The sequence below is a fragment of the Parasteatoda tepidariorum genome, chromosome 6 (assembly GCF_982258835.1).
Source record: "Parasteatoda tepidariorum strain Cologne lab strain chromosome 6, Ptep-v5.0, whole genome shotgun sequence".
NCBI classification, from domain to species: Eukaryota; Metazoa; Arthropoda; class Arachnida; order Araneae; family Theridiidae; genus Parasteatoda; species Parasteatoda tepidariorum.
The window spans coordinates 98353667-98372527 of NC_141760.1; the positions used below are offsets into that span (position 1 = coordinate 98353667).

General features: G+C 28.0%; 1 protein-coding gene across 6 annotated transcripts in view; it reads right to left on the bottom strand.

The window, feature by feature from the left end:
- Positions 1–18861, bottom strand: part of LOC122268301 (uncharacterized) — a 68514-nt gene that overhangs the window by 13191 nt on the left and 36462 nt on the right. For 5 of the 6 annotated variants that reach the window (XM_087166236.1, XM_087166239.1, XM_087166234.1 and 2 more), the window contains one exon: positions 1957–2073. In XM_087166236.1, coding sequence (XP_087022362.1) covers positions 1957–2073 — 117 coding nt within the window. Of the gene's footprint in view, positions 1–1956; positions 2074–2327; positions 2646–18861 lie in introns of those variants that run through there. The other variant, XM_087166238.1, reaches the window with a different exon arrangement.

Here is an 18861-nt window from a genome sequence, read left to right on the forward strand (position 1 = left end):
TTGAAGAATATGCTGTGCGACATTTTATGGTGAATTTGCGAACGTAAGTTTCAGAATGTATCGAAACATGTGGATGCTATTTGCTAATCATCTTTATCCAAAGAAAACCATGTAACGTAAATATCTAGCAAAATGAAGCAAGTTTTTAAACAATGAATCATACAATATGCAACATATTATTTCTATATCTTATTCTTAAACATAACATATTTCAATGTTTTTAAAATGCCACTAAACATTCAGCAATTCATTGAGTTATAGAAAAGAGAAATCGTAAATTACAGAAAACCTTGTGAATGTGCATTAGAATTACTATACAATCTACATTTTATTTTTCATGCACTTTTTTTTCCTTCAAACTTTCATGCCTAGAAGACTCGATTAAAGCTGTAAAAATCATTATCCCTAAAATTTTGTATATAGCTATTATAAGTTATGTTAATTTGATTTTAGTATGAAATCCTCGAATAAACATAGCAAAAATAGCATAATCTAAATAATATCAGATAAAAAGTTCATGTATTTAAATTCTGAAAACTTATAAATCGATTCAAATTTTCTTTTCAAAAGAGATTAAAATAATTTTTTATTTTATTTATTTATTTAGCTTTTTGGACATAAATGAACTTAAAAATTGTCTATTGCCTAGAAACTTCGAGGTGTTTTCTATTAACTATTAATTAAACCTCTCAGAGCAATCACAAAACATTATTTCAATTTTTTTACAGTCAGAAATTGGTTGCCTAGCAACCTAGTAAAATTAAGCGTTTCTCTTTTGAATCAGTCAAGGGTTATCTTAAAATATTTATTTGCGCAGGCGACTTTTTTTGGCGGTTTTCTGGACTATCGCCAAATATATAAACCTTTATTGCAACCCAATTTACGACCCAATTGTTTTAAAATTTTGTCTACCCCCCCTAATTCAAGTGTCTAGATTCCAAATATGAAAAAAAAAATATATGTTTATTCAGAGAAAGTACGTTTTTGTGTCTGATTTCGTAACTTAATTAATAGTTAGCACTAATTAATTAGCATATTTGAGGTCACCCCCAGGAACCATTAAGATTGACACTTAGTTCGTGAAAATCGGATCATTAGAACGAAAGTTATTCAGGGTGATATCTTTTTTTTTTTGCGGACTGTACTCAGAGAATGTATGGTTAGTGATAAAATCTAATTTATCTCTCGGTTAAAAAGATCTTTTATCATAAGCTTTATCACGTTTTGGAGCTACAAATAAAGAACAATTAAATGAATTTTGAAAACTAAACGAACTTTTTACAATCCAAATGAATGATTAACACCCTAAAATGGCGTGTCCCCCCTATCGCAAATTTTAAATGCAAAATTCTGCTTTCAGGAATTAAATTATACCGAATTACTCAATATGATTTAGTTTTTTTGAATCTTTACAGTTATGTATGGTTTAAAAAATGCGTTTATCTAATGTTTAGTTCATAAAAATAAAAAATAAAAACTCTTATTAGCATTCATGTTCGATGTTAAGCAGATAATAGTTTTTAACGAATAAAACTTTAACATCATGAAAATTTGTGTGAGCTCAGATAATGCAGTATTGGAATAAGTTTTTAAACATTAAAGAATTAAACCTCAAACGTTTTGCATTCTCTCAAAACTGTGGCTTCCACATAGGCATTTCGCGTCATTATTAGAATTAGCATAGAAGCACTGATAAGTCACTTAACCTAACAGTCATGAATAATTGGTACAAACTCACAACAGTTATGAAAATAGCCTATTATTCTCAAAAAAGTATCGTTTCAGTATTTCATGAGGCGAGGTTTAAATGGGATAAACAGAAATGAAATGCACATCTTCATGAAGAGCAGGGTATTACGCAAACCCAGTGTCATTCTTTAAAAAGTACAATTAACAAAGTATAATTCTAGATTTAACATCCTTATGTAGATAGTTAAATAATGTATGGATACTTACTTCTGTTGAAATGGAGTGTTTGATTTCATCTTTAGGATTCATCTCTGGATTGCTTGGAGTTTTATTTTCTTTGCCTTTTCTCTTGTCTTCATTCTCTTCCATAACTTTTTCTTTTTTCTATAAGAAATGTGCGAAAAAATAAAAATGTAGTTTAATGTCATCAAGAGGGAGCTATATCACGGGAGAACCTTTTCATCTCAAATTACTATTCATGACGTAAGTTAGAATAATAATTAACGATAAGTCAGCTAAATACAGCGCCATATCACACATTGAATTCGTTGAAATATAATTCTTTCTCGTCTGCTTCTTTTACTTAACATAGATTTATTATTTTATGATAGCACGCGATTTATTTTTGAATTTTGTACCTGGCAACTTCGATGGATAATTAGTTTGTTTATGTTCCACATGGCTTCGTGCCTGTCTTTGTAATAAATCTCTGTTTAAATATATAGTGAAAGAATTGAAAATTTGAGAAAGAATCTTTGTTAAAGAATTTAGAATGTGCCACTTAAGAGAATTGATACCTTCGCGCTTAGCTTACTCGAAATAGAATGGAAAGAACAATTGCTAACGTTAATAAATGCCACGTTTCAACAACCAATCAGGATCTACATACCCAAACTACGTCACTTGCAGGTATCCCAATGAAATTTAAATTCTAATTTAGTTATGGAGGTGAAACCGAATGTGCGATGAAAAGTTTCTCTCGTTTTATACCTTCCTTCTAAAAGAGTTATTGCTTGTTATTAATGGAAAGCGGGTTTATACTTATGTAAGCTAATTAATTTATACAGATGTTACGAAGTCGCGAAATTAAAAGCGTGTGTTACCTATTTTGCTTCACATTTGGAATTTGATATTTAAAACATGCCTTCCCTTAGTCCCATGAGAAATTGTGGGCGACAATTTGTCGCCTCGATGAATTGTGAACGGCGAACTAACGCAGAACCCAAAATAACTACATCTTAGTACATGAGAACACAATCATTAGATCAAAAGTTATAAAGCTATTTTTTTATTGAACACAGAACAAATATTCCTAATCTTTCCTTATAAAAATTTGTTCGCTGTATTATCATACTGTATGGAAAAAAATAATCACTCTAATATATCACAAGAACAATAACAAAAAAAAGGCCTTTAAGGACAAAGTCGTCTCTCAGACGAACATTTTGTTTATTTCCGAGGACAATTTCGGGAAACACCAAAGAGAAATTTCTAAGAAAAAGTAAAGTAAAATGACAAAAGAAGATATAAATTATTCCAATGGGATTAGGAAATGTGACCTATTATGGGCATATAAGACAATCTGGTTTCTTTTCATTTGAAATATGAATTAAATCTGACATCTATTTCAAAAAATCACGTCATCGTTTTAAAATAGATCCTTACAAAAAAAATATATCTATATTAGAATCATAAGATTTTTTTTAGTTTCAATTTAACATAATTTTAGTTTATTTTTCTTCCGTTTCGTCCTGTCCTTAATTCATGATTTTAATTTTTATATTTATTAAAAAACGCATTTAGTAAATATGTATCTATCCTTGAAATATCTTAGTACCAAATGAGAATAAATACAAATAATTTTATTCATATTAAAGAAAATGTGTTTAATTAAGTTTTCTAATTTTCCTTTCGTCGTAGTAATATTAATTAAAAGAGTATGAACTTAATTAAACCATGTTGGGATAGGCATGGAAGACAATAGTTCAATTCTCAAGTTGTTAACGAATAAATCGATTCCGAACATTTCCTACTACGTTTCCTAAATCGTCCGCTTTAGAAAGCAGTAGATTAGAAAAAAATACCAGTTAAATAATCCTTGTTAATATACAAAATATTAATAAATATTTGCTACAATTTTTTATTATTTTACAGCTCTTTTTTAAACCTTTTTCATGTCATGCCCTTATTTCTCGTTACTAAATTGTTCTTTTTTTTCTCAGGAACTATTTGACTGATTTGTTTTTACATAAAACTATTTTTGCAACATTCATAGGAAGTTTGTTTTTGTTACCGATTTCGAGAATTAATTTAAGTTAAAAATTGATTAATTAATACACCTGGAATGTTCTCTTAAAAATTATCGTAAAAATTGTGATCATGCCCTCTGTATAAAAAATCCGATCGAATCATTCTCTTTATTTCAAGAAAAAAAAAGAACATTTAAAAAAGGAAAAGCAAGAAAAAATTTAAATTGTAAGATAAATAAATAAGTACCACTAATAAGTAGTAATAATAGTAAGTTATTATTCCTATTTCAGTAAAACTTATTTAAAAGATTATGAAATCAACGAAGATTTTCTGAAAAATCATTAGGGTGTTCAACATACCACAGAGCCCTGTGCGCACAGATATGCAAACAAAATATATTTCTCACCCATAGTTTTGCTCAACTTTGCCAGTTTTTATCGTTGTGATTTGTGTTTATGTACCTCGAACTTACTGAACATAAACAATGCATGTTTTTCTCCCTGTTTCATTAATCCTTTGAAACAAGGGTGAAGGCAGAATTTTTATTAAACATATCTTAACAAACAGCATTTTAATAATTTATAGTTATTATGAAACACCGGTGTCTTAAGGTCAAGCCTTCCAAACACGACTCACTTCCAAAGAATAATATTTCAGATTTGCAGTTATTTAGATCGAAGAGAAGCAGTTATTCATCAATGAAATTTCTTTCATATACAAAATAGATTGTTGATAAACTTTTGAATATGAGTGCAAAAATTAATTTTTTTTTTCAAACTAATTTGTTTGAATTTTATAAATGAGCAAAATTCCCGATAATCTTAATGTTTTTTTTTGTTTGTTTGTTATTGTTAGACCACTTAAATACTAAAATATATATTTGTTTGTAATTAAATTAAAGCGTCAGAAAAAAATATATAAATGGGACACTGGTGTCCCATGTGCGTCAAAAAAAACAAAAAAAACTTTACGAACTTAAAAAACTTAAAAAAACGAAACGAACAACAAACAAAATTATTTTAAAAACCTGAACTGAGGTACATTGGATTTTATCTATACAATTTAAAGTGAAATATGCACGTAACACAAGAATTGTAAATACTTAATTAGCACAAATAAAACACTGTTTTTAAAATTGCCCATGCATAAAACATTTGACTACAAAGCTGGCAAATCCTGTTTATAAACACTAAACTTCACAAGCATAGACAACAGGGAGCTTAACTATTTGAAGGCGTTTCTTTTATTGAAATTCTGTCTGTTTCACAGAAGGCGTCTTCTTAGAATTTTTCTGTTGTTTCTTTTATCGAATAAAGAATATGAAAGAAAGAGCTCAAACGATAAACAATGCGTATTGTTTTGTACATCCAAACGACGTTAAAGAAAACAAAGGATGCCAGACCCATGATAAAAATTGCAGGTCTTTACATTATATCAGATAAAAATAAAGAAAAAATCAATAATCATAGAAAATTACTATCAGACTTTTACACAAGTTTAGTCAATCTTTAAACAACATGAAAAGATAAAATTCGCTTGCTCGATATAATCTATTTTATTAGTGAATTGGACAAAACTAGTCAAAAGTTGGGTTTATTTTCTGGCAGACCTTGGGTCAATATGAAGATTTAAAAAATATATATTATTTCCATACTATTTATTTAAATCTAGGAAAGAAGTGTTTAAAATTGGTCAAAAACAAGTTAAAGGTTACGTTTTATTTATTTATTTTTCCAAGCATTGTAAAACAAGGGCCTTGTGTCAATATGGTGATAAGCCCCATGTAATAGATAAAGTTAATTCATTCGATAATTTTTATTTTATAGAGGAAAGAATCGTATTAAATTGGTCAAAAACTTGACAAAAGTGCGTTTATTTCCTGCCATTTTAAATTGTGGGCCAATTTTACGATAGGCCCCATTTTCGAACTGTTTTTTTTTTTTTTTCTTCTTCTGTGCATTGTACCGTTATTATGATGAAATTCCCGAAACATGCGAAGCATGTGTATCAGGAAACAGAACTAAGGAACAGTTTTATGTAATAACAATACTTGTTGGATAAGATTTGTTTTCAAATTTATTTACATCTCAGCCTAGAAAAGCTCTATTAACAAACATAGATTATCTGATTTGGATGAAAATCATAAATTGAAGCAAAAATTTGTAGCAATTTTTGCCCGTTATTGCAATTATGTTACAAAAGTATATTAAACAATTTAGAGGGGGGGGGGATTACTACTTAGAAAAAAAATATCTTTGAAAAAAACTGAAAACATTCCATTAATTTTTGAATGCCTACTAAGGGCGTATAATGATCAACATTCAATTTCGTGAGGCATTGATACTTTCCAAATGAGGTAGCAAATCAAATTTTTTTGTGATTTTTTAATCACTCAGTAATAAGTTATTAAAAAGTTAAGTTATTTTTCCAAAATTATTTTTTAATACTTGTTCTTTTTTAAGGCAGAAAAAAAATCTCACGAGTTGTTTTACATCTTTTCAATGACAGTGGTTTAAATAATAAACTGATGTTGCAGATGCCAAAATTAAATATCAAAATTATACGTCAAAATAATATAATATTGAGTCAAAATTGTATTGACTTATTAAGTTCATTGTATTTATAACCTTTTTTTATTTTTTTAAATCTTAATCATCATTTAACTTTTTTTTTAGTAGCAGCGCCTCGCTATGGTAATTGTAATTATAACTGATTCTTAACACATTGAAAGAATAAAAAAATTTTAAAAAAAAATTCGAGAAGTGAGGAAAAAAATCAGGATTTCGGAAAATATCAGAAGATCGGAGAATTTTTGTTTATAATCGATTAGAGAATCTGTATTCCGTAGATTAGAACTGTAGCAATAAAATATTGAAAAAACTCTAAAAAGGGTAGAGAAACAAAAAATTCGTTATATATTAGTAGATCAGCGAATCGGTGTTTAGAGATTCAGTGAATCAGTTTCTTAGAGAATTAGTGAATTGGTGTTTTAGTAAATTCAAGAGTCACTAAATGAGAATGAAATTATAGGTGAATAAAACAAGAAAAAAATTCGAAAAAAAGGGAAGAGAATCAGTAATTCAGCATATATTGGAAGATCAGTAAATCATTGTTTTATTGAATTAGAGAATCAGTAAATGAGGACTTTTGTAAAAAATATTCAGAGAATGTTAAAATTTATTAATTAATTTCTTACCTGTAACTTTACCCATTAATAGTTTTCAAAGTTAAATTAAATTTTCTGCATTCTAATAACAGCATAGAAGAAAAGACTGCATGGTTAATGTTCTTAGAACTAGTTAACATAATTGTTCCACACTATATACTAAAAGAATTACCAGGAAATAAATTATCATAGAAGCCCTTTTTTACGAGCAAAATTGTGACCAACTCTCATTAGCATTAAAGTAAACAGCCCACCCCATGTACTTTCTCCCCTTTTATGGATTAATTAGCGCTCTGTCCCTCATGTATACATTAATGGATTGCGTCTGAATGGTTCCTGGTCCCCAAACTGATATTACATATGTGTCACCCGCTTTAATTTTTGCTTCTTTGAGAAAAATTGTTTACCCGACGTTGCCATGTGTACCCTACTCTTAATGCACAGGAATGTGACATCAACTAAATTGTCTTTTTTCAAACAATTTTCCATTTAACGGTTAATGGCCCCTTTCTGTAATACTATTCATAAAGTGACACAAATTGTGTATGATGTCATTTAATGTTCATAAATGAGAAGGGAGTTATAAGCCTCTTTCCCCCCACTCGTTTACTTAGTTGAGTAAACAGAAATAAGAATAATTTTATCGCTGAATGAATCACGCTTTAAACTTTAATTTTTTATTTTCATTTTCAGGAAGTGAGAATTATTTCTTATCATAATTTTTAGTAGGAATAAAATATTTTATTGCAGAAAAATAATCTGATAGCAATTTATATATGACTAAAAAAATTTTAGATATTTTTTTTTTTTTTTTTTTTTTTTTTTTTTTTTGCTCTTATTGAAAGGTTTTTTATGATGATTGTTTTCGATAAAAGAAAATTTTAATAAATAAAACATTTCTGCAATAGCCTGGGGAAAATCACGGAGATTAAAGGTTCTGCAGTTTCATGACCTACGACTTTTGCTTGCCAGACAAGCATGTATCCATCGATCTGAAGTTGAGAAAGCTTCATACCACCGCCGAGGATCGAACCACAGTCCTTCACAATTACAGCTCAGTGCTTTAGCCACTTAGACAAGTGGCTCACAATAATCTTAGTAAGAGTAAAATATTTTATTACTGTACCCATTAAATATTTATTTATGTGATTGAAACATTTCTTATGAGAATTGCCGTCCATAAAAATCTTAGCGAGAATAAATAATTTCATGGCTATAAAAATATCTATCGTAGTTTTATCGTCTAATTTGCAGGGCTATTTTTTACTTATAAGAGTCAACTTTCAATAATAATTTTAGTTCCACTAAAATTTTTCGTTGCAGTAAAATAGCTCTATGAATTAAGTTTTTGTAAGACTAAAAATTTGTTTTTTTTTTTTTTTTTAAAAAAAACTTTTCAATGAAAAATATTTACTGTTGGTAACAGTAAAATATTTCATGACAGTAAAACAATTACGTAATTAAAAATTTATTACAAATATATCATCTATAGATAGATAGATGGATAAATAAATACAAAAAGGATAAAAAGAAAGAAAAAACGAAGAAAATTAAGAAAAACAATATGTTTTATTTACTGCTCATAAGTAAATAGAACTCATAAAATAAGTTTAAAATGTAGAGAAAACATGAAAAAATTACCAAACAATGAAAAAAGGGGAAAAGAAAAATAATAGTAATAAAAATAATAAACATTCGGAAAGAAAAAAATATTTATAAAAATCCGGAAAATAAAAGATATAATCTTTGAAGTAAAAGCTTAAAAACCCCTCTTTTGTAATCTGGCAATCTTGTTACGAAAGTATTTTAAATCATTTTTGAAAAATTTCCAGTTCAGGTAAGTTCATTTGAATTCTTTACTCGCGTTATAGATTTAGTTTTATGTTTTTTTCTGTTTTTAAGTAATATTTTTACTCAATGTGTTCTATTTTATTTGTTGTAAATTTCTGTAAAAATGTTTTTGAGTGCTCCTCTCACTAGTGTATTGATATATTTTGCTTTGGCTATATTGATACAATATTAGAAAGCACTCTTTTGGGCGGATATAATCGTGTGAGCTGATGAAAAGTTTATATCTTTTATTTTCCGGATTTTTATAAATTTTTTCCGGATTTTTTTCTCTTTCCGGATTTTTATTATTATTATTTTTCTTTTTCCCCTTTTTCATTGTTCTGTAATTTTTCCATGTTTTCTTAAAACGAAATATTTTTAAAAATGTCTTTAAAAAATTACTAAAAAAATAATTGAAAAGCTGGAAAACAAAATATTGAAAAGATATAATCTCATCATTAGTTCACACGATTTTATCCGCGAAAAGAAATAATGAGATGATATCTTTTCAATGTTTTGTTTTCCGGCGTTTTAATATTTTTTAAAAAAATAAATTCTGTTTTTAAATATTTTTTAAAAATATTTTATTTTAATAATTTTTCCTCTTCTCTTTTCATTAATCTTTATTTTACCCCAGTAACCCACAATTTTGTTGTTTAAATAGGGTAAATAGGCCGAATAGAAATTTATTAGAATAAGTTACAAAAAATAAAATATTTAACTAAATAATTAAAGTAAGTTACCTCATCATTCGCAGTCGAAGTAATATTACTGAATATCATGAAGTAGTATATTAAGTAATATTATTGAATAATACAGGTGAAACATTGCAACAAAGTAACGTTTCCATTTCTAGCTAATAGACAGAAGTTGGAATTTTTAATCAGAATAACTAAACAATAACGTAATTGATTTTCGTTTAAGTTTCATTCTATTGAGGGGAATATTTTTTCACCCATTAATGATGGAGACCTTATGAGTAATGGATCTTCGAATTAGACCGGTGCGTGCTATCATTTAATGTCCCCATTTAAATTGTCTGAATATGTGTGTGCAACGCCCTATACTATTTTTTATATAGTACTTATACATGATTACTTATAATATCAGAAACAATTAATAACGTAGGTAAATTTTCACATCGCCGTCAACGAAAAAAAAAAAAAAATTAATACAATTGGGTACTTGTAACTCGAGAAGAAGTGAAGTGATTATGCCTAACCAGGTGATTTAATTGGATATCTGTAAACAACGTCACGCGTATGTGTTGAACCTGATTGGCTTCTAAATTAACAAATGCCGCGATTCACATGCAATGACATCAGTTTCAGGTATCTACTTGTAGTTATAATGTTTTTCTCAATGTCTTTTTTTCTCTCCTTCGCTAGTACTGTAAATATTTTAAAAGCATTTTTTGTATCACTTGTTTTGAAATTTTTCGAGAAACTTTGGTTGTGAAGCTTATAAAAAATTAGCGTGAGAAACATATTTAATTACACGAATTAAAATTAAAAAATTGCAAATCATAATTATTGCTTTCATCCATTTTTATTTTTATTTTTTTTTTGCCGAACATCTTTTCTTTTTTTTTTCTTCTTAATTATGAAGTGCCGTAATGTACATTCATAAATTAACCGTAATTAATTTAAATAACCAAACAAAAAATTTACTTTAGAAGTTGTATTAATCTTTTCAAGTCTATAGGACAGAGATAGTTTTATTAACTTTCAAAATCGAAAATTATAAAAAAAAAATCGAAAATTAATTCAATAAAACTGTTCACTCAGTTTAAGCGTTCTACAAGGGTAATCAGAGTCTTATTTTCTGTAAATTTAGAATTTTGATTAAAAGTCGTCAGTCTATTCCATTCTTTTTTTTACTTCAAAAATACGTTTTTTTTTTTTTTTTTTTTTAACGATAGTATATGTATTTTTTGATGTAAAGGAAACTGTTTCAAGTTTTCTACAAAAATTTTACCATTGCAAATGATGTAAGCATCCAACAAAAGAATACACAAACGAAATATAATTCGTGTATGTGTCTCTATATTAATATTGAAGGTTAGTTCGTGTATATATAGCACAATAAAGACAAAAAGGATAAAAAGAAAAAAAACGTAGAAAATTAACAAGTTTTATTTACTGCGCATAAGTTGCAAGTATATAGAACTCATAAAATAAGTTAAAAATATAGAGAAAACATGGAAAATAATGAATATTAATGAAAAGAGAAGAAAAAAATATCAAAATAAAATATTTTTAAAAAATATTTTACTTTAATAATTTTTCTTCTTATCTTTTCATTACTCTTTATTATTTTCCATGTTTTCTCTATATTTTTAATAATTATATGTGTATACATTTAATTTTGTATTAAAATGTCTAATTTAATTAAGTTAAATCTTAAAAGTGTAAGAAAATTAAATAAATTTTAAGATATATTAGAGCAATTATTAAAAAAAATTGCATTGCATTTGAAATTATTTATTCCTTATCATCAATATAAAAGAAGTTTGCATATAAATGCATATTTTTGGAGAAACATTTCAATTTAACTTGCAACAATAATGCAATATGCTTAAAAAGGAAATTCTTATTTTGTAATGATTGTACATAAAAATCTATCTTTATTTAGCGCATTGCAGTTTGCAGTATATGCCTGCAAAGAAAATATATCTTTTTTTTAGTGCATATAAAATTACGAAATCATTACATAGCTTTAAAAAAAAATTAAGCCACTAGTTGAGATAGCAAAATATTTTTTTTCAGCGCATGCTCAGTCTTCGAAATCAATGGCTACCGCTGATACTTGTTCCTGTCTATATGCGCCCGGCATTTGAGGTGAAGAACCTCTGACGTCATCCCTCTTGTCGGTTAACAAGAAGACAAACTGAGTTCGTGACAGCTTTTCCTTCGTTAAAAGAAGCATATATTTTTAACTCTTTTATTTAATACGTCCGTTTATTTCATTCTGACAACTTTTTACAGCTTTTAACACTTGCGGGGGAAGTGATATATATTTCCGGCGAATTGTTCGTTAACTAACTTCATTTTCGTTCATTAGCGCATTTTTTTAAGAATTATTTTAACGAGGTTCACGAATCTCTGCAGAAACAATGAGATCAACGATTCAAGAGAGATTTACGACTATTCGTATTTGTCCAAAACGAATTTCATAACAAAATTGTTGTTGTTTTATTTTGTACTGGATTTGAAAGAAAAAAGATCATAGGGTTTAACCGTAACCATAGGAAAAAGTTATGAATAATTCCAAAATCTGTTCATCTGTGTTTATCTGCTTAAAACACGAACTAAACACAGATTTTAAGCTCTTAGTATACTTTCTTTGATTAACAAATATATATATATATTTATACATTAAAAATTGGTGTTTGAACATTATATTTTAAATTTTTTTTTTTTTTTTTTAGATTAACTGTTGTTTTTTGGGGGAGATTAAATTTGATCAACCTGTGAGGTTGAAAACTGTTTAGATATAACCACCAAAAAGCTTCAGAAAAGGGTTTTTGAATTGCTGTGTTTTTTCAAAAATTTACATAAGAAACTACCAAAAATAAGGGTATTTTATCGTAACTTTTTCGCCAAAAGGAAAAAAAAAAGAAGAAAAAACACACACACACAATTTGAGCATTTTTCACTCCAAGCGAAGCCTTGATCAATTACATATGTTACTTACTGCTAAGAATTGACAGAGCTTTAGAACGTACATGGATTTTAAATCTTTAAAAGATAATGAAATTTTCTTTCAAAAAGTTTCCATTTTGGAGAAATTTCCTCACAACCCAGATGAAACTCATTAAAATCTGAGAAGAATTTTAAATTTATGCATATTTTTATACCCTCAAGCAACGCACTTAGCTTACTTTTAAAATATTTAAAAAAAAAATCTCAAACGCTTTTTATTTTTACAAAATGGTGACTTTTCTTCAATTTGACATTTAGCGCCATTTTCATAATTGCTTCACGCTGACGTATACAAACAATTATGTGTCCAGAATTTCCTTATTTATTTCATAACTATTTAATAGTTTTGGATAATTTTTGTTACATTTTATTCATTGAAGTGATCATTTTATCCATTGATTCATTTTATCCATTGAAATTGAAATTTTTCAACTATTTTCAAAACTTAACTTTGAAAAAGTTTTAAAAATACAACTTAAAACTTTAAAATTCGGTAACTGAGATATAATAATTGTAATGAGAATTTTCGCAAGCTAGGAAATGTAGGATCGCAAAAGCATTCACTGATAGGGATCGACGACATTTATTATTTTGGAACGTGAGACTGTTCTTTACTTTTATAAAACTGAGAAATACGTTTTTGTATATATACATTGTGACATACTTTATGTTTAATAAATGAACAGTGTTGTGTCAGCTGTCCCTTCTAAATTTAGTATCACGCATCGCAGCATTTCTGGCGTTGAAAACTCTTTTACTAATCAGGACAAATTTAGACGACTGTTGAAATGAATTACAAGATTTCGCTACTCAAACAGAAAACTTTCAGAGGTAATATTACTCGCTTTTCAACTGACATTAATAATTTAAAAGATGATTCTTCAATTGAAGATATTGAATACAATTGTAACTGCCTTAAACGAAATGAATTTAACAGATAACAATAACAGATAGCCACAATGTGAAGTTAAAAGTAAATATGGCGAAAAAATCAACACTTTATAAAAATAAAAAATATTGAGCAAAATATTCTGTTTAAAATATTCTAATCCCCATTTTAATCAGACGAGATTAAAACGCACTGCCACCGAGCAAGTTTATTTTTAAATCCCCCTACTTCGTGTTCGAATTCAATGTTGTTTTTTCGCTATTGTCCACATTGATGTCGCATAGTGTACCGTAGTTTTAAAAATGGCAAATTGCCTTGAAATCGATCACATTGCATGACTGTTGAATCATTAGCGTAAATATTGTCTAGACCACTTGAAGAGTAAAGAGTGAAATTAAAATTGTTGCGATCGATAGCCTTTATTAATAATGCTCACGATCTAATTAAAATGCCACTTTAAAGACTGATAAAAAAATCTAGAGAGAAAAAAAAATAATTAAGGTAAAAGGTCACATGATTGAATGTCATCTGGAGTAGAGAGGTTTTTAAGTTTTTCAACTTCTAGCTCCCTTTCTCCTTTTCTGTCAATATTTCACGCTCATTCTTTTCTAATCGATATTATAAATATTGATTGAGCTTTCAAGAATGAGTAAAATATGGCTCGATATTGCATTTTAATTTTTTGTCCGATGTTGGCATATCTCCGCTGACCCCTTGGTTTGAGGGGAGCGCTGGAGTTTTAAAGAGTGACTAAGTTATTAAAAAAAGGTGCACATAATAAATCTTGCAAGCGAAATTGCCGCTTATAGTGTGACATTAGAACACCCTAGATACGCAGCTGTAATGTGGCTCTGGGGCAAGCTACTACGCTTTTAGTAAAATATTTTATAAGTGAACATTTAAAGGTCAAAACATGCAGAATTTTGCCCAAATTCCCAAACAGCTGAAAATTTACTATTTCCTATCATTTAAGATAAAAAAAAATTTTTTTTTTTTTTTTTTAATCAAACACTTTTTTTAAAAAAAAATTTGGTACTTTTGTATAAATATCTCTGATTAAAACGTACATATCATGAGCAAAATGTCTGATAAACTTTCTTTTGATTATAACTGTTTTGGCGGTTAAAGGGTTCACAACTTTTATTAACTTAAAAATGTATTTGTAAAATTAATATTGTTAAAAATAATAAATAAATAAGAAATCAATGCGATTAATCGTTTCACATTTTACAATTAAAATATATCTTTACCTCGAATGTATTTACCACATGGATATTTTTTTTAAAAAAGCAAACTAACATTAAAAGTGCGTAAAATTTCATTATGTTATTAAGTTAAAAGTTATAAATTACTTGCTCCATTATCCAATTTTGAGCAGTACATTATGTCTGCAAATACCAACAAACTATCGCTATTCTCAGTTAGATTTGACAAAAACCTCGAACTTCGAAATATGGCGACATAATGTCGATAGAGAAAAATGGTGAACTTTCAAAATCGTTTTCAAATCTTAAATTATAAAACTTTTCTTCTACTTTTTCTTTGTGAGCTACAACAATATATTTAAGTTGGGCTTTTTTTATTATATTATTAAAATATTAATTATAAATTTTTATATTAAAGTTTTCAGAAACTTAATATTTCTGCACACTTAAAAACGATTATGTCAAAATTCTTAAAACATTTTATTTAATATTTATTTTTAAGAGAGAGAAGATACAAGATTTTACAAACGCATTTAATAATTTAATTTTCTAGTAAGAATGGTTGAAAAAAGTTAGCAGACGATCTTTTTTTTTAAAAAGAAATATCCCAATTAATTATCGTTTTCTTTCGAGAATGAGCGACCTTGCAAAACTTTACCTGCTGATATTTTATGGCAATGGTCGCTGTCAACAGCCGCAGACAGGAAACCCGTTCTTACGCTTCTGTAGTTCCCAAATCAGGAAACGTGATAGTTTACGTACTTGGAATGTTTCTTCTCTGACACTTTCACGGGTTGATTGCAAACAATCATGTCGATCCTTTACTTTCTCGGCTTAGATAATTCTTAGCATTGAGTAAATTAATTTAAAACAAAGAGAAAGTCTAGCGCAGATGACAGCTTTTCAACTTCTATTACGCAATTTAAAAGTCAGTTTACTCGAAAAAACTCATTTGAGCATTAAAACTCAATATTTATATTTAAAGTATAAAAAAGTGATCCCTTCTAACGAACAGTTAGTTGATCCATTAGAAATATTTTATTTTACGCAATATTTTCTCCAGAAAACTTAGCCATAATTAACAATTAAAGAATCAGTTAAAGATTTTTTAAATGAAAAAAAGGAACCATAATTTATGGTTAACTTTTATTAATGATGGCAATAGCAACACGCGACATAAATTATTTACATAAACTCTTTCTTTTCTTTTTGACTATTTCAGTAGCGTGACAGCATTTTTCCTAACTCAATTTAGAGGGAATTGTTGTTCAAATAAAATTTTAGTCTAGAAAGCAAACAAAATATAAGTCTAATTTGCTATTCTTGCTATTCAAAAAATACGTAGAAAAGATCCTTATCAGTGAAGAATGTTAAACATTAATACATTTAACTAAATACGAAGTGCCCTTTTTCGTACTAGAACAACAAACACGTTTAAGCAAATTTCAATAATTGCCAATTTTTGAATAAATATCATGCTATTAGTGGTACACAAATGTCTGTTGTATGACGAAATGTCTGTTGTCTGTTGTATTGTCAAATTTACATTCATTTTTTTATATATGTAAAAGTTAGCCTTATTATTTTGACTGATAAAAATTTGCTACTGAATAATTGCCATGGGGTATCTTATTTTTATTTAAATCTAAATTTTAAAACTTGGAACTAAAAACTGCATTAATTATGTTATGGAATCTTTTGACAAAATAATAAATTGCTGATTAAAAATTGATATTGAACTGCGAGGCTGTGATTTCGTGCAGGTGGATGATTATGTGGAACAGCGAAATGGTCCTAAGTTTGTGCAGGCTGTCCAATTGGCTAACGCTTGCCCATCAGAATAAGAAGGAATGAATCTTTGTTTCCATAAGGCCAACGTAACGCAGGGCTAAAGAGAATAGAAGGGCTGGTTCACTCCTTTGAAGTATCTCTTGCCGCGCCGATCCTCCGACGTCACTCTAGTGACGTCACTTTGGCGCAAAGCTCGCACTTTTACTTCAAGAACGGAGCGTTTGGCCTTACTAGCTCTAACTAATATTGGATCATTTCTTTTTGCGAGATATTCTAAGACATTTGTTATTTTCTATAATGACTTTCCTCAGTTTTTGCAGTGAATTTACAAGAATTTAAAACTATTATCGAAATGCCAGTTTGCGCGATTGCAACTTGCAAAAATTCTGATATAAAAACAAAAGGAAAAAGTATAATTTTTCGCGTGTTCCCTGAAGTAAATGAACAACTATGTAAAGAATGGATTCTGAAATGACACAGTTAATATAAAACAGCAATACTTTTATTCTGTCGTAAAGAACTTTTATAAAAATTCATTATCTAAATAGAAACCGCCTCGCTACTTCATAAAGAAAGGCAGGTGAAAAGAATTAAAAAATAGATAAAGTCAAAGAAAATTAAAATGTAAGTAAAAAGTATAAATAAAATATATAGTAGGGGAGAGTTGGATAAAACGGGATGGTCGGACTAAACGGGATACGTCGCCTAGGGATCAGACTATTACAGTTATCTAGTGGACAACGACAGAAACGTGTTATTCGACCGTGATTATATCATTCTCGGTGCGTCCCGCCTCGAGATCACTATTTGATAGAAAGTTGTAGGTCTCAGAATTTTTTTACTCTATTTTTTTGCCATTTTCTACATTTACGTGCGTTGTTTTTTACATTGTACTGCCTACATATATGGGAATAAAATTCCGGTGAGTATTAAATTTAATTAACCATTAATTTAAAAATATTTTTATGTGCAGTCTATCTAATTTTCTTTTTACATTTACGCAGCAACCATGTTTGTTTCAAAAAGTGACGGAGTCGGACAAAACGGGGCACTTGTGAGTTGGATAAAACGGGATAGAGTTTTTCATGTCCCGTTTTATCCACCCATTTATTTATTGGATTATTACATTTTAAAATAGCCATATATTAATGTCGGCCTAGGCTTTTTAAACAACTTATTTATATTAACTATATATATTTTTTGAATAATTTAGTCTCTTTATATAGTAATGAAAAATTTGTTTATTAACGTTCATTATTAAGCATTTTATTTTCGACTCTAGGATTTCACATCTTTCTTTAGAACTAATTGTAATGTATTTCTCTGATGAAGACTTTTTTATACATAAACAATTATTATACATAAACAATTATTCATATATTTGCATTATTTATTATTTTATCTTTATATATATGCAAAAAATTAAACATTGTAAACCCTATCCCGTTTTATCCAACCCAGGTATGCTAAAACGGGATATGTAAGAGTTTGGAAATGAATTTTTTTTTCTATTTAGCTGTCATTAAAATTAGTTGAAAATATGTTTTTTGTGTGCTTCAATAAATGTTGCAGCTACAAAAAAAATAATGTATTGTTTTCCTAAACAGATATTCCGTAGTAAATAAAAACAATAATGGTATCCCGTTTTATCCAACTCTCCCCTATATAGTAGAAATTCGCCTAATTTCATAATATGTTTTTTAATGTAGTTATTCTAAATATTTATGATTTTTTTTAAAAATTATATTCTCTTCAATTTAAATATCTATATATTATATCATCGTAAATTTAAATGTCTATAAACAATTGTAAAATTTCTGATGTCATTATGAACCTAAATTATTATTTTGTTTCAGTAATTAGCGTTTAAGGTTGATGTTTCCTAATGATTAAGTATGAACAAATTGCTATTAACGACATATTTTAAAATCAGGGATTCTAAATTTAACTTATCTTTATAAAAGAATATGTAGATAAAAAAAGTGTCGATATATGCCTTCATTTTTCTTAATAGTTAAAGTTAAAACTGAGCTTTTTAAAATAAAGTATTTATCGTGTCATTTTCACCAACTAGCAAAACATTTTTATAAATTTAAAATGGTATTTTTTTAATATAATAACCAAGAAAGTTTTTTTTTAACTATGTTTATGAACGGAAATAATGTGTTAATTACGTAAAGTTTGAAGGCTAATAACCAGAAAAAGTCTAACTTATTTTTACAAGAGAAAGATGCAAAGTTATCATATCTTTGCTTGCGATCTCCGAGATCTGTAGACACAGTGACGTCATGAGGAGGGAAATCGTAGCTTCAGCTCTAAGAGCGGAGTGAACTAGCC